Source organism: Anser cygnoides, chromosome Z (assembly GCF_040182565.1).
Source record: "Anser cygnoides isolate HZ-2024a breed goose chromosome Z, Taihu_goose_T2T_genome, whole genome shotgun sequence".
In the NCBI taxonomy this organism is placed as follows: Eukaryota; Metazoa; Chordata; class Aves; order Anseriformes; family Anatidae; genus Anser; species Anser cygnoides.
In genome coordinates this window covers 54450013-54464928 of record NC_089912.1, presented here as the reverse complement: position 1 = coordinate 54464928, position 14916 = coordinate 54450013, and the positions used below count along the sequence as shown (strand labels likewise).

The following is a 14916-nucleotide window of genomic DNA, read 5'->3' as shown; positions in this document are numbered from 1 at the left end:
AGGGACATGGTACAATGTGTGTCCCCAGATTTGTTCTTTCCAGTTATTTCGTTTATTTAACAAGGACTGTTAGCTCTCTGTATAAGCCCTTCCTCACTCACCGTAAAAGTCCATCTTCAGAAGGTTTAACTTTGTGCCATAGTTTATATTACCTTCACATTGATGATTACAGGTTGTCTGCTATAAAACAATCACATACAACACAGGCATTATGTATGCATAACTTCTTAGGGATTTCTAGGGACTGAGGAAAGTAATTCACTTTTTAGATATATAAACATTGATAAAACTTGTCTGTACTTGGTTTCTGCAACAGGCAGAAAATTAGAAACATGTAGCAACATCTTGATGTTTTTCCTGGTATTAAAAATGAAAAGATGGCTAAAAAGATAGAAGATGATAATCTCTGACTCTTTATAATGATATGTTTTTCAGCACCTATAACCCAGGGAACTGGAGTGAACTTCCCAATTGGAGAACTTCCGAGCCAGCCATATTACCATGATATGAATTCGGGTGTAAATCTACAGAGGTCCTTATCCTCTCCACCAAGCAGGTACAAAACTTGAAATAGGTACTACTGTGAAACAGAGTGGGACAAGCAGTTCACAAATACTGTCAACAGCCAATATTTTATGAGTTTTCTCTGATTTTGTGAGGTAGGCTACTTATGCAGGTTAACATAAGTTATGTAGAGACATTTATGTTAAAAATAGTCATTTGAAGGGGAATTTATTACATATCATTGCTGTTGATATTAAAGATGACAGCAGCTTGTGCCAGGGGCAGAACTGCTCACTAAATCATCTGCCAAGAGAAGAGCTACATACCCTGGCACTGCTGCCGAGCTGCAGGCAGGTTGAGCAGCCTGGCAGTAGACGGAAGTGCCTGATGCCACCAGGTGGTTCCAGGCACAAAGGCCACCTTTGAAGGCTTGGACTTCTGTCCTCAAAGCTGTGTTGGGACAGATACTGTTTCTAGTGAAAAAGGCATTAGGGTAGGTACATAAAGCACAGGGAGTCAAATACAAAGGTGTCTGTATCCTTAAGCATCACCTCAGCTCATGAAAGTGTTTTTCCTGCCTCACAAGGTGTGTTTCCTGCCTCACAAGGTGTGTTTCCCAGCACAGTGGGGATGAGGACGAGCATGTGAGATTGTCACAGGCATTCTGATTTTTCTTAGCGATCTCAGTGTTCTGAGGGACCCACTTCTTCCTTGCTTCAGCATACTTCCTTCTCCTGATGCTGAGAAGGACCTAGTTCCCTACTTCAGGAACAGCTGAAAGACCCACAGAGGTGAAGAAACTGTTCTGCCCTCCTCTTGACTCCCAGATAATTTACTGTCCACCCCCTGGGGCTCCCCGTTTGTCTGAAGCTGTTTGGTGTACCATGAAATCAAGTACTTCAGGATTGCTCACAGAATCACAGAATCATGGAATGGCTTGGGTTGGAAGGGACCTTAAAGACTATCCAGTTCCAGCCCCCCTGCCATGGGCAGGGACACCTTCCACTACACCAGGTTGCTCAAAGCCCCATCCAGCCTGGCCTTGAACACCTCCAGGGATGGGGCATCCACAGCTTCTCTGGGCAGCCTGTGCCAGTGCCTCACCACCCTATGAGTGAAGAATAATTTCTTCCTATATCTTTTCTAAACCTACATTTTTTTTTTTTTTTTTTTTTAGTTTAAAGCCATTACTTGTCCTGTCACTACACTCCCTGACATAGTCCCTCCCCAGCTCTCCTGTAGACCCTTTTAGGTACTGGAAGGCGGCTATAAGGTCTCCCCAGAGCCTTCTCTTCTCAAGGCTGATCAACCCCAACTCCCTCAGCCTGTCTTTGTAGGAGAGGTGCTCCAGGCAGGTGTCATCTTCATGGCCCCCTCTGGACTTGCTCTAATACTTCCATATCCTTCTTGTGCTGGGGGCCCCAGAGCTGAATGCAGTGTTCCAGGTGGGGTCTCACGAGAGCAGAGCAGAGGGAGAGAATCACCTCCCTCAACCTGCTAGCCACAGTAAGGTTAGGTCACACTAGGTCATCTCCTAGGCTTCTGCACTCCAAGGACTCTGGAACTGTCTGTGCAGTGGGATAGGACAGAAGGACTGTCACAAGACTGAGGTGCTATTCCACCGGTGTCTATCACTTCTGAGTTACTGAGCTCACATTCTGCCACTTAATTCCATTGTGTTTTCAGGTTGTCATTGTATTTTCACCTAGTACATTAAAAAAAAAAAAAAAAAGATAATTAATTTTCTCAGTGTATAATGATGATGACGATGATAAAATTGAAGAAGAAGAAGAAGAAGACCATTAAAACTTTCATTCTGGTTTTCTTTGACAGTCTGCGTAGCAATACCAGTACATATTATTACGATGAACCTTGAATTCCTTTCACTTCATGGAAGTGCTCCCTCTTTTTATATAGTGACATGAAATAGGAGCCTTTTGTTTTCATTTAAATTCATCTAAAATGAAGAGTCCTTGTTTCAAGTTATACCTCTTTGAAAACCTTAGGATTTTGACCTGGTAGAATACAGTGAACTACATTTTTTCCCTTACTAGCACACTCAGAAAAGTTTCTGTTTTACCTTGACTCTGTTAGTTAATCTTTTCCAGGACTTTACTTTGCTTCCATGGTTTCTCTGCAGATTTAACATTCTCATGATACAACCTTTCATTGGTAGGTTACAGGAACTGTTTTCTTGTTTTTTCAGGTGAATGTTGGTAGAACGAGAACAATTATGTCTTTTATATGTTACGTAATCATGCCATCTCTGAGGTATTGTCATGTGAAAAAATCAAGCACATACCTGAATTACATATTATTACATAACATGTTCTATGGCAATTAGCAAAAGATCTAAAATCTGCTTTTTTGTGCTTTATATGCCTGAATTACTTTTTATCAATTTTGTTGTTGTTGTTAAAATCTAAATAGTTTATATAACACTACTAGCTGCATATCATTCTCACGACCAAATCTTACATTACTTAACAGCAAAAGGCCCAAAACTATCTCCATAGATGAGAATATGGAGCCAAGCCCGACAGGAGACTTTTATCCTTCTCCAAATTCACCAGCTGCGGGGAGTCGGACATGGCATGAAAGAGATCAAGGTGAGTAGTATGGGACTGTTTTACCTCCAAGTATATTCAAATATACAATAAATCTCTGCATCCACTTTAGTATTACTGCAATAAAGTAATGGGTTTTTAGAAGAATTATAATTTTTCTGTGAAATATGTGTATTTGCTGGTTTTGTAAATGTAGTTAAATATGATATAAACAAACACATAATTTTTCCATCTGGTGTTTGCCTTATCTATTGTTTGTGAAGATGTGTTATAAGTGAGGTACTTGATACTGTGTAAGCTGTAATCATCCCAACAGGATTTTGATTAAAACAATTTCAGTGAAGAACAAAACATCTCCATACAGTGGTTGAGACAGTGCTAGTTTACTCAGTTTTTGTTTTACCATGATGCAGACTTCTGTATGTGTGTTTTGTCTATACTCTGTGACTCAGGATAGGTCCAATAGGCCCCCAAGAAGCCCCAGCATAGCACCAGGGGACTATATCCATATGCTAAAGGGTGTTGATAAATCCTGCGCTGTGTTTTGGGTTATCAGAAGTAAGGAACGTGTTTGTTCAGAGACAAAAATGATGACTGTCAAAACAGTAAAGTGAACTGTCATAACACTCCCTTATAAAGCTTGGTGCTTTATAAACCTTGATGTCGGTGTCTTTTCCATCACCTTTGTGATGTGAAAACTTATTTAAACTTACTTGTATCTGAACACTGTATTGGTTAATGTATCCTGTGGCTGAGATGCCGTAGCTCATTGGACAATCTGTGAAAATGCACATCACAGTATGTAAAAGTGAAATAGAGAAGACATGCAGCTGCTTCCTTTGCCGATCTTCTGTTGTTTGCCCTCCTTTTCATCATGCTCACTGTTGGTCTCAGTTCTTCGGTGCAGATCAACCCTTTGGGCTTCCCTCATTTTTGTATTGATTTCAGCTTTGGGTTTGTTGTTGTCTGTTTTGTTTTATTTTTAGGTTATTGCTAAGATTTCTCTTCCATCTATGTATGCAAGGTAGCATGTGCTCAGTATTTGATTTAGTTGCTTTTTATTTTCACATTTTGGTTACAGTTGGTCCACTTTTAATATGCTTCTTCCTACTCTGACCTGTGTTCTCATCACTAGGCTGTTATTCTCACACAGTTTGCTTGTCTTTTTTATCCTTCTTTTTTTTTTTTTTCATACTTTTTATTTTCCTCTTGGAGGTTCTTTCTTACTTTTAGCTGTTTGCAGCGTTCACTGTTGAATTTTGAAAAAATCTTGCCTATGGCTGGGCATAGCTAAACTTAAGAACAGCAAAACAGCAGTTTTGTCAGCTAGAATGTTTTCTCCTTGTGCAAGATATTCTCCTTCACTGTTATCTGTTTTGCCTTGACACTTTTATTATGTTTCTTTTTTTCATAAAAGACAGGGTTGCACCTCAAAATAATTTTTGTGCCTTTTAAAATTTTTTTGTGCTGTCTGGGGAAAACAGACCAAGGTTCTTTCCTGAAGTATTCTCCGCATATCCCACTTGTGAAGTGGTATCCCTTTGTGCTTCTGCATGAGCTGTAAAATAGTCCACAATGCCTACCCTTGGTAACTGGTCTCATGTGTAGTAGGCATGGAGTAGCGCCTGGCATATTTCTTCTATTTCCAGTTTGTCAGATGCTTGATACTGTTCTGACGATAGCAGATATCTGTGTAAAACTCCTTTCAGGCTCAGAAGTCTTACCAGGGTATGACATTTGTGAAAACTTACATTCTGTTTTCCTATGTCTGTTAGTGCAAAGAAAATCTTGGAGGGTTTTTCTAGGCCAGAGAACTCACTGGTATTTCCTCTTTTTCTCCCAAGGAAGGAATGAGATCTCCATTTCATTTGAAGCTAGGCATAAATGAAAAAAAGAAGACATTTGGAATTATAATTGTGATCAACCCGTGTCAATCGGAGATGTAGTCCCAACAGACACTGTTTTTCCAGGCATCCTACAAAGGTCATCAGCACTAGAAATAGGAATCAAACCATAGTACCCACAAATGATAATATGCAGTGGTATCATGGTTTTGGGTCAATAGCTTCTATTTCACTGTAATGCAATGTTAACTTTTCTAGGAGAAATAAAATCAGAAATAGAATTAGTATTAATCGTAGAATGCTTTGGGTGGGAAGGAATCTTAAAGATTATCTAATTCCATCCCCCCTGCCATGGGCAGGGATACCTTCCACTAGTCCAGGTTGCTCAAAGCCCCGTCTAACCTGGCCTTGAACACTTCCAGGGATGGGGCATCCACAGCTTCTCTGGGCAACCTGTTCCAGTGCTTCACCACCCTAACAGCAAAGAATTTCTTCCTAATATCCAATGTAAATCTATCCTATTTTTTATCTTTTTATTTTTTATTTTTTTAGTTTAAAGCCATTGCTCTATGACTACATTCTCTGGTGTTAAGGGATAACATTACTGATTTCAGTTTCATTGTCTTCGTTTTGAATGTGATGGAAAAAAGCGTCTAATTTCTGACTTGAAATAAATTTAATTTTTTCATTTGCATACTTAAGTATAATGTATTTTCATAGAAATAGAAATTAAATAGATTTGAAAGATTCTTCTATCATGAAAGTTATACATATCTTTATTTAGCTGCATTTGTAAAATAGCAGAAATGACATTACAGTGATAGTTTGGAACAGGAGATAGTGTCAGTAAGGGAGTAGCAGGTAGCTGAACCAGGCTGACATAGTGTAGTTGAATTATGAGTTTCATTTGGTATCTAAGAGTCATCTAACATTTTGATAGTCAGAAAAAAGGGCACAAAGCTTAATGGATACCACAGAAATTTAATGAGATTAAAAATGTGGCAGATGAAAATTTGCAGTGGTGTGGAAAAGGATAGATCAAACTTTTACTGCTGTGAAAAATAAATATCATGCAGTTCAGTAGGTAAGTAAACATCAGGAGAGGTGACTGTAATAGTGATTCTCATAGAATCCTCATAGTTTCTACTGCTTCTCTAATGTGTAGGTATGCATCATGAAGTGTAGGCACATGACCACCAAGTGTTTATGGTTGGGCCAGGATGTGGTATTTGTGAAACTAAGAAAAAGAAATCTAACCAAACAAAATCTTCCTCAGACCACAGTCTACTATCAGTTGCAAAACTTCAGACTTTGTCCTTTTGCTGTTAACAGTCTTCTTCCTGGCATACTACTTCCGTAGGTGTTCTGATAAGTTTTCCAGATGTTGTATTTCTCAGAAAATTTTGGGAGAGTTGGCTGTTTGAAAATTCAATTCTCAGCAGAAATTAATACGCATATGTGAAAGAAAAGGAAACTATAGATGGTGTAAGGTTGGTCAAAGCCAATCCGTAAAGGATTATGAGCGTAATTTCCCCAAGCTCTAGTATTGCTACATATGCTATTATCATAGAATCACAGAATGTTTTGAGTTGGAAGGGACCCTCCAGGGTCATAGAGTCAAACTCCTGCTTCCACACAGGACCACCCAAAAATCAGAGCATGTGTCTGTGAGCATTGTCCAAACACTTCTTGAACTTTGGCAGGCTCAGTGCAGTGACTACTGCCCTGGGGAGCCTGTCCCAGTGCCCGACCACCCTCTGGGTGCAGAACCTTTCCCTAACACCCAGCCTGACCCTCCCCTGTCCCAGCTCCATGCCGTTCCCTCGGGTCCTGTCGCTGTCCCCAGAGAGCAGAGCTCAGCGCCTGCCCCTCCGCTCCCCTCGTGAGGGAGCTGCAGGCCGCCATGAGGCCTCCCCTCAGCCTGCTCTGCTCTGGGCTGAGCAAACCAAGTGACTTCAGGCACTCCTTACACGTCTTGCCTTCCAGATCCTTCACTATCTTTGTAGCTCTCCTTTGAACCCCATGTAATAGTTTTATGCCTTTCTTATATCCCTGTGGCCCAAACTGCACACAGTACTTGAGGAGAGGCTGCACCAGCACAGAGCAGAGCAGGACAGTCCCTTCCCTCAACTGGCTCACAGTGCCATGCCTGATGCACCCCAGGATACGGTTGGCCCTCCTGGCTGCCAGTGCACACTGCTGGCTCATATTCAACTTGTTGTTGACCAAAACCCCCAGATCACTTTCTGTGGCGCTAGTCTCCAGATTCTTGTCCCCTAGTCTGCACATGTAGCCAGGTTTCCCCTTCCCACGTGCAGAATCAGGCGCTTGCTGTTATTAAAGTTCATAATGTCAGTGATAGTCCAGCTGTCCAATTTGTCAAGATTTCTCTGCTAGGCCTTTCTACACCCGTGGGAGTTCACAGCTCCTCCCCATTTAGAGTCACGTGCAAACGTACTCAGTATACTTCAAGTTCCTACAGCCATATCATTTATGAAAATATTACAGAGAACTGGCCCTAAAATGGAGCCATAGGGAACCCCACAAGTGACTAGCCACCAGCCTTATCTAACCCTTTGAGCCTAACCCGTTTTTATATTATTCTCAAATAAAAACGTAAAAAACTTAACCAAAATCAGTTTTAAAAATAAATTCTAATTTGTAGTTATTAAAGCAAGATTATAGCTACTAATGGAAGAAAACAAAAGCTTATGAAGTCATTATACTGTCTTGGAGTTTTACTAAAATGACATGCAAAAGTATAAAATTTTAAAAAATATTTTAAAGTATGTGTGTAACCACAAAAGTATGTATTACAGTTTCAAAACCTGATTTAAACAAATTATCATGAATTTATGATCTGTTGGTTTTGAATTTATATACATTTAATCATTGTGGGAATATTTTGTAGTTTGTGCCATTCTTTTTGCTACATTAAAATAGTTTAAATATAATTATTTTGCATGATTTTTTTGAAATGTTTGAGTTCTTTCCTCAGAGCAAGCAGGCAGAATTATAACTGCAAAGATTTATCCCAAACCTTTCGTCCGCTATTAGCTTTCCAAGTAACTAATCATCCTCCAAAAATGTCAAACCATAAGAAAGTGAAGACAGAGCATTACTCAGAAATAAGAAACCAAACAATGCATTTAGGAGTTCAGTTTCTGTGCCTACTGTAAGATCTTGTGCAAGGCATTTGTTTTCTCATGTACCTTGTTTTTTTCCAAATTAATGTCTTATTAGTGTCAAAAATGTCTGGCTCATGCCTTAGCTTATTTCTACTGATTGGAAATATATCTAGATCTAAACAGTAGTGTTCTGTAATTTGGTATGTGTATCTTTAACAAAATTCTGATTTCCTGCAACAGTGTACAAATACCTTGTGAAATAGATTGAAATTGCTGCATGATTGAGTTTGGTGAATGTTTTTGAAATTCTTAGCAGGTTAAAATTATGTATAGCAAAACTAACCAACCAACCAAACATTAACAACAAAAAATCCCCTTCCTTGTGTGGAGGAGGAAGTTACTAAAAATGTAACAACAAAAAAAAAAGTCGGAGTAAATAGGCTAAGAAGTGCTGGTAAGCTTCATGATTTATTAACTGATAATTAAAAGGATAGTTTTTTCTTAAGCTCCTTAAGAACTGAGCAGGTCGTATGCACCTGTGGCTTCCCATCTAAAAGCTAGCTTGACAAAGTTAATTAACATAATTGAAAACACTTTCAGCAGTTGTTCTTGAGACCTGTTTTGCTATTGTAGTGTTACAACTGTGTTGTAAGTAGATAACAGGCACTGTCATCAATACACACTATTGTCATTAAAGCAGAGAGATTCATATGAATTTTTGTAGAAGTCAGGGGTCTAGAAATACAGAATGTCAATAGCGAATTTTAATTTTACAGTTTCTTCATCATGTTCTCTCTCTCACACCTCACCCACCTCTACCAACATTCAAGAGTCAAGATGCCAGCATACCATTAAAACTGAAACAGCTAGACCACCTTCACCTGTTTATTGGGCAACAGCTGTTGGACCCTTCTCTTCTCTGGTCCCAGCCCCCTTTGCTGAATATCCCTCCACTAGACTCTTGCCCCCTTTTGCTTTCTTCCCACCCACTGGACACTCACTTCCCATTGGCATCCTCCCTGATGGTTCTTTCCTTTTTGGGCCTTCTTCTCATGAACTGTCAAAGATGGATGTTCTCATTTCTGAAGTGAGGGAACTAAAAGAGGAAGTTGTTAATGTGATCCAAGAGTTGAGAATGGCAACAGATAACCCTGGCTTTTTGGTGGGCTGTGCTGTTCAGTTTTTTTTTTTTTTTTTCCCCCCAGATTCTCTTGGTCCTTCTGAAGGTTAATGCTTTAGACTCAGTCTCCATCTAACAGATGCATTCATCTTATGAAGGTTTACTTTGTTGAATATCAGTTAAATGTGTTTCTAAGTTTTTGAGTTCTCAAAATTATTTTATGTCAAATCATGTTTCAAAGTGATTTGTATCATAACTTCTATTACATCTGCCTTTGTAATCTTTAATATTTCAAAATTTTCTTTAAACACTGTGTACACACATCATATACATATGTATACATATTTATATACAACTTATGGGTCTATCTGAATTTTCTGTTTTTAACTGGTACAGTGTATGTAAAGTAGTTGAATGCTGCAACGATTCATTTTCATAATATCAACGGTTTTAACATTCTTAAAGTAAGAGGTACTTCTTATCAAGAGTAAGTTTTCCATGTGTCTTTCCAGAGAAAATTCTTTGCTTTGGCTTTCCTTTCATAGTCAACTAACAGCTATTATGTTGAGAGTGGCATCGTGGTAGCAAACAATAGCGTTTATGAGGAAGACATGCCCAGGAGGTCACAAATTGGGTTCTCCTAGTTTTTTCCTGGTTGCAGAACAAGATGTTGTTAGTGATCAAAGATTGTGGGCATTGTCTTCTTGAAAAATCAGTGGTTCTTCCATGGTAGTTTAAAAAATAAAATAAAAATAAAATAACATAAAATAAAATAACATAAAATAAAATAACATAAAATAAAATAAATAACATAAAATAAAATAACATAAAATAAAATAACATAAAATAAAATAACATAAAATAAAATAACATAAAAGAAACGTATAGAGAGTAGGTTTACTTTTGTTTCCATAGTGTCAATTTTACAAGAAAAACTGCCGGTACTTGAAGTAAATTAAACGTTATTTTTATAAAGGTGAAGGAGCTTTTAAGAGCTATTTGATTTAAGAGCTATTTTTAAGTTAAAAGGCAGAGAAAGAGAAAATAATCCATGAACAGGACAGTAAAAACATTATCTTAAAATGAGTAAAGTAGCTTGTACATCAGGAATATTTACAACCTCTGTTACTGGGTGGGAGTGTTATTATGTCCATACTCACTACAAAAATAAAGCAACAGAGGTTATGTTTGTTTCCTCAGCAAGTGTAAACTGGGGTGGCTTAGAAAATCAGTGGTGTACAAAAAAAAAATATATATATATATATATATATGGATGCATTTGATCCTGGAATTTTATCAGAGATCTAGGATTTTTCTTTTAAAACAGCTTTAGACTAATTTTCAACTTGCTCATTAGTTTCTTCAAAAATATTCAGTCTAGCAGATGATAAATTTTCTAATTTGGGCAGAGTATTTTGACATTTTTTATTTTTTTTTAAATCTCTGGATATGGCTTTTTTTTGCTTAATAATGTAATTGTAAAAAAAAAAAAATCTTATAGGTTCTTTGTCTTTTATTTTGAAAAATGTAATGTGGCAAGATCTATTAATTAATCAACACACTTAAAGCTAGTATAGTCATCTGCCAGAGGAAGATGTAAATGCAAAAGGATATTTTTCATATATGCATAACACTTATTTAGTTACTGAAATTAACAATAAAATTAACCTCTTAGAGCACGATTTTGTCCAGGAGCTGTTATTTGTACTTGTCGTATTCGAATGTTACTGAGTAAGAGGCTTCAGTATTAGTTTTGAAACTGCTCAGGTCCTCTGAATATCAGAAATTGCAGGTTCACTATTCTGTATGATCTGGCCTATCTTCAGTTACCAAAAGAGTTGCTATTTAGTACCTTAGGAATAATAGGTGTCTGCATTGTCTATTTTTCCAGTCATAGGATGTTCACAAGATTGAAATTCAGTGCACATGCAACTTTTTTTAGGCACCTGTACTTTTTGTCTATATGGATAGAATTTTTGTTTCTGTGCTATACATTGATAAATTTGAAAAGGTTCTTCATTTGTCCTTTTAACTACTTTCATGCAAACTGTATCAAACTTGATCACAGTTGTATGTGAGTTAATGATTTTATCTCAGTTCAAAACCATTCCCCAAATGGATCTATAATTAAATTAATATATCTCACCTATTAAACCATCCTAAGGTTACAAATATAGACTATAATAGTCATAAAAAGGAGATGCCATAACCTAAATGGTTCTAAATTAACAACTTACCTTAAATTGTTATATTTCAAATACCTCCTTAATCTTACTGCATTAGAAATTGTGAATAGTTTTCTGATTTATGCAGTTAAAGTTACAATATTTATTTCATTTCCTAGGCCAAGTTCTTTGGATTCTCAGTATTAATAAAGTTCTATAGCTCTGCATTTTTCCTTGGATTTTGGATGACTTTCTGTAGGATAATTTAATAAATGACTAAAATGTACTCTAAACTCTGTATAATTAGTTTTGCTTTTTAATTAGATTTTCTCACAGTATCCCATAATGCTCTTTTACCACAACTATCTCCTGGAATTACATCTCTTAGCAATGATTCTTAGATTTTATTTTTCTTCCCCTTCTGAAGGGAAGAAAAAGAAAAGAGTAGTCAAGTACCTAAAGTATTTTCTAGTTACTTAAGGGTTGTTTGTGGCAGTACAGAGTACTTGGAACATCATGTGAGCTTGGAAATAATGGTATATGCATTCATTATATAATATTCTATGTAGCAACAACATTGTGTGTTTGGTGTCATGCTTTTTATCTCTGTTTCCGAAGTCAGCCTTACTATCTGTAGTGCCTACTCCATGTTTGACTGGTAGCCACCCCACTGAGCTTTGAGTTAATCCTGAATACTTCCCATATGACATCTGGTGGGCTGTGCTGGTGTAGAGGATGTTGGATAAACAGCCTGAAGTTTTGGGAAGAAGTGAGGCAGGAGGGGCTGTGGAGGTGAAGTCTGAACTCTGTTGCTGGTCCCTGTGGGTCACTGCAGAGCTGGTGGGAACAATCTAACCATAGATTAGAATTTTACTTTTCAAATGGTAGAACACATATTTTTTAATTTCCAGGAATTGTACTGAGTTGTTTTGCTTTATGCTCATAAAAGGTTGGATACATGTAAGTAAATGAGGCTAGTCGCACACAGCAATAAAAAACATCCATCAACTTGTTTGCATATATACTTTATTTATTTATTTATTTATTTATTTATCCATCCTCCTGATGTGCTTGAAGTTACAAGGGCAGGCAGATACAACCCTCCTGTCTTCTGTCTAACCTCCCTCCTGTTTAGGAAAAGAAAATCATCAAGGTTACTAAATACCACAGAATGTGAGGACTGGGCAGATAAACTGTTTGCAGTACTCAAGAAGTTTTATGGGTATAGGGATGAGAAAAATGACTTATTCCATCTGAAGAGTTTCTGAACTCATGATATTTCAGTTGGCTAAAAGTTTTTGCATGCCTTTTTTCTCTTAAGTGTATTTTTTTTTTTTTTGAGAAATGCAAAATAAAATAATGTAATTTATTAGAAAAATAGAGAATGAACAAGGAAATAATTCAACTGCCATTGGAAGAAATTTATTCTGGTTTTGCTGTCACTTTTCTAAATTGGAATATCATTTAGTGTTTTGCTCACCAGCTTGCAGTATTGAAAATATAATTGGGAGAAATTCTAGTTTAGTTCCTCTTATTTTTTTCACAACCAGTCAGAAAATATAGTGTAATGAGATGGTTTGGCTGCAGTGAAATAGCACAACAGAGTGTTAGATTAGCCTCGGGCATGGCTGGTGATAGGATAACCAGTGTCACAGTCTGGTAGACTGGTTTCTGCAACATTGGAGGTGTGCCTGTAAAAATAACATTGGAGTTATTTAGGCTGATCTGAAGATAAGAGATTACCAGGTGTTTGTAAACTGAAATGTTCTACTCTAATAATAAATTTTCATACATAAACTGCTTTTCTACACTTGATGAAAGAAACAAAAACTTCTATACTTGAGAAAGAAACAAAAATAAAACCGAGGTTAAGTTTTTAAACTTGAAGAGGGCATCTCTCTTCAAACGTTCACCCTGGTTGCTCCTCAAGTTCAGAACACTCACAGCTGCTAAGCGATATGTATATGTGTCTTCATATAAGACCTCACTGCTTCTCATAAAAGTGAATTCACAAAAAGGGAGTCTTCACATTGACAGTTCCTAGACGTGTCTCAGAGAGTCATCATACAGAACTGGTCATGATGATTTCTTGGTTGATCTTCCTCTCAGGAAAACATTGATCATCAAAACTGATTTTTTTTTTTTCATGGAAATAAATCAATTGTTAGGATGGCTTCTCTCTGGTCCAAGATAAAACTTACAATGAGGGAGAATGAGACGCTGATAAACTAGTGATTTGGAAGGACACATTTCAATAATGGGAGACCCAGATACAAAGTCTAATCTCTGCCTGATGCTGAACAGGAATGCAAGCAAAGTCCTTCTCTGTTCCAGGCATCAAGCATTTGAGACATCAAGCTGTTGAGGTCTTTTTCTCTATTTACTCACAAAAAGGTCATGATTCCTTTTTTGTGAAGAATAAGAATGAATTAAAATATCTTGATATTTAGGATTCTAGTTTTCCATCCATCCCCAGTGCTAAGCCTTTAGAACAGACATACCAAAGCCACCTTCTTACATGAGATGTGTTTGTGCTTTAGAGTCACCTAGCTGTCCATATTCTGTGTTAGGTGCCTTATTAAGACATAGAATACTAAATACCTACAATGTTAAAGAAAATTCAGCTGAGCACGTCTGAATATTGGTGATGCTGCTGTGCTTGTACAGAGTGGCTCTGCTTGTTCTTCGCAGGCAGTAGTGTAAAACAAAACTATTTCTCCTGAGCACAGTGGAATTTGTCTTGATTCATCATTGTCTTACAACTATCCAATGTGAATTCAAAATCTTACTTAGATTTTCCTTTGTTCTTCACACGAGTGTTCCTACTACTGTAGAAGCAGTGGAGGGTGAGTCCCAACTATATGATGTATGTGGTGTACTCTGGCACCAGAATTAGCTCAGGTACAGCCTCTGGAAAATGATCAGTTCATTTAAAACTCTAGCTTGAAGACATGACTCTAATAGCTTGCTGCTGGTGCTATGGACTCCATAGCTTTCCTGCTTTCACTACACTTCCATAAACATTTGAACATGGTTTTATCTTGATTTCTCTAGAGGCAATGCAACACTAATGAGTTGTAAATGATCTTAAAAGATTGCTGTCTGCAGGACTGTACCATGTAAGGGAAGACCAGTGAAAACAAGCTGTATAAATATATTAATAAGTAGAGATAAAGAATAAATTGGATTAAAATAAATTTAATATTTGTTTATGGCTTCTTCATACCCTGCTCTTCAGCGTGTTTCATGAGCAAGAAAGAGGAGCTGCCATGATGTGGTATTGTACAAGAAAGCAGATCAGGCTTACCAGAAACAGGCCAGTGGATATTTGAACTTGTCCTGGACCACTGCCTGATTCCAGATGAGTTCTCCTAACAGGTGGCTTGCTGACTGGTGTGTCAATGTGACAGTCATCCAGGGAGATGACTGGATCAAAGGCCGCTTCAGACTGAGGAAGAGGGTCTTCGCTTGATGAGGAAATTGCCAAAACTCATGTCTCATTAGTGTTTCCTAAGGTTCTTAGGAAGCAAACAACAGTTTAATTAAAGGCTGATGTAAACACGTTTCTGCACACTTTCCCTGCAGCAT

The 14916-nt window shown here is 37.5% G+C and overlaps 1 protein-coding gene across 10 annotated transcripts in view; it reads left to right on the top strand.

The window, feature by feature from the left end:
- NFIB (nuclear factor I B) overlaps positions 1-14916 on the top strand; it is a 188810-nt gene that overhangs the window by 124111 nt on the left and 49783 nt on the right. For all 10 annotated transcript variants that reach the window (XM_048049797.2, XM_048049803.2, XM_048049798.2 and 7 more), the window contains exons 5-6: positions 436-556; positions 2995-3113. In XM_048049797.2, coding sequence (XP_047905754.1) covers positions 436-556; positions 2995-3113 — 240 coding nt within the window. The remainder of the gene's footprint in view (positions 1-435; positions 557-2994; positions 3114-14916) is intronic.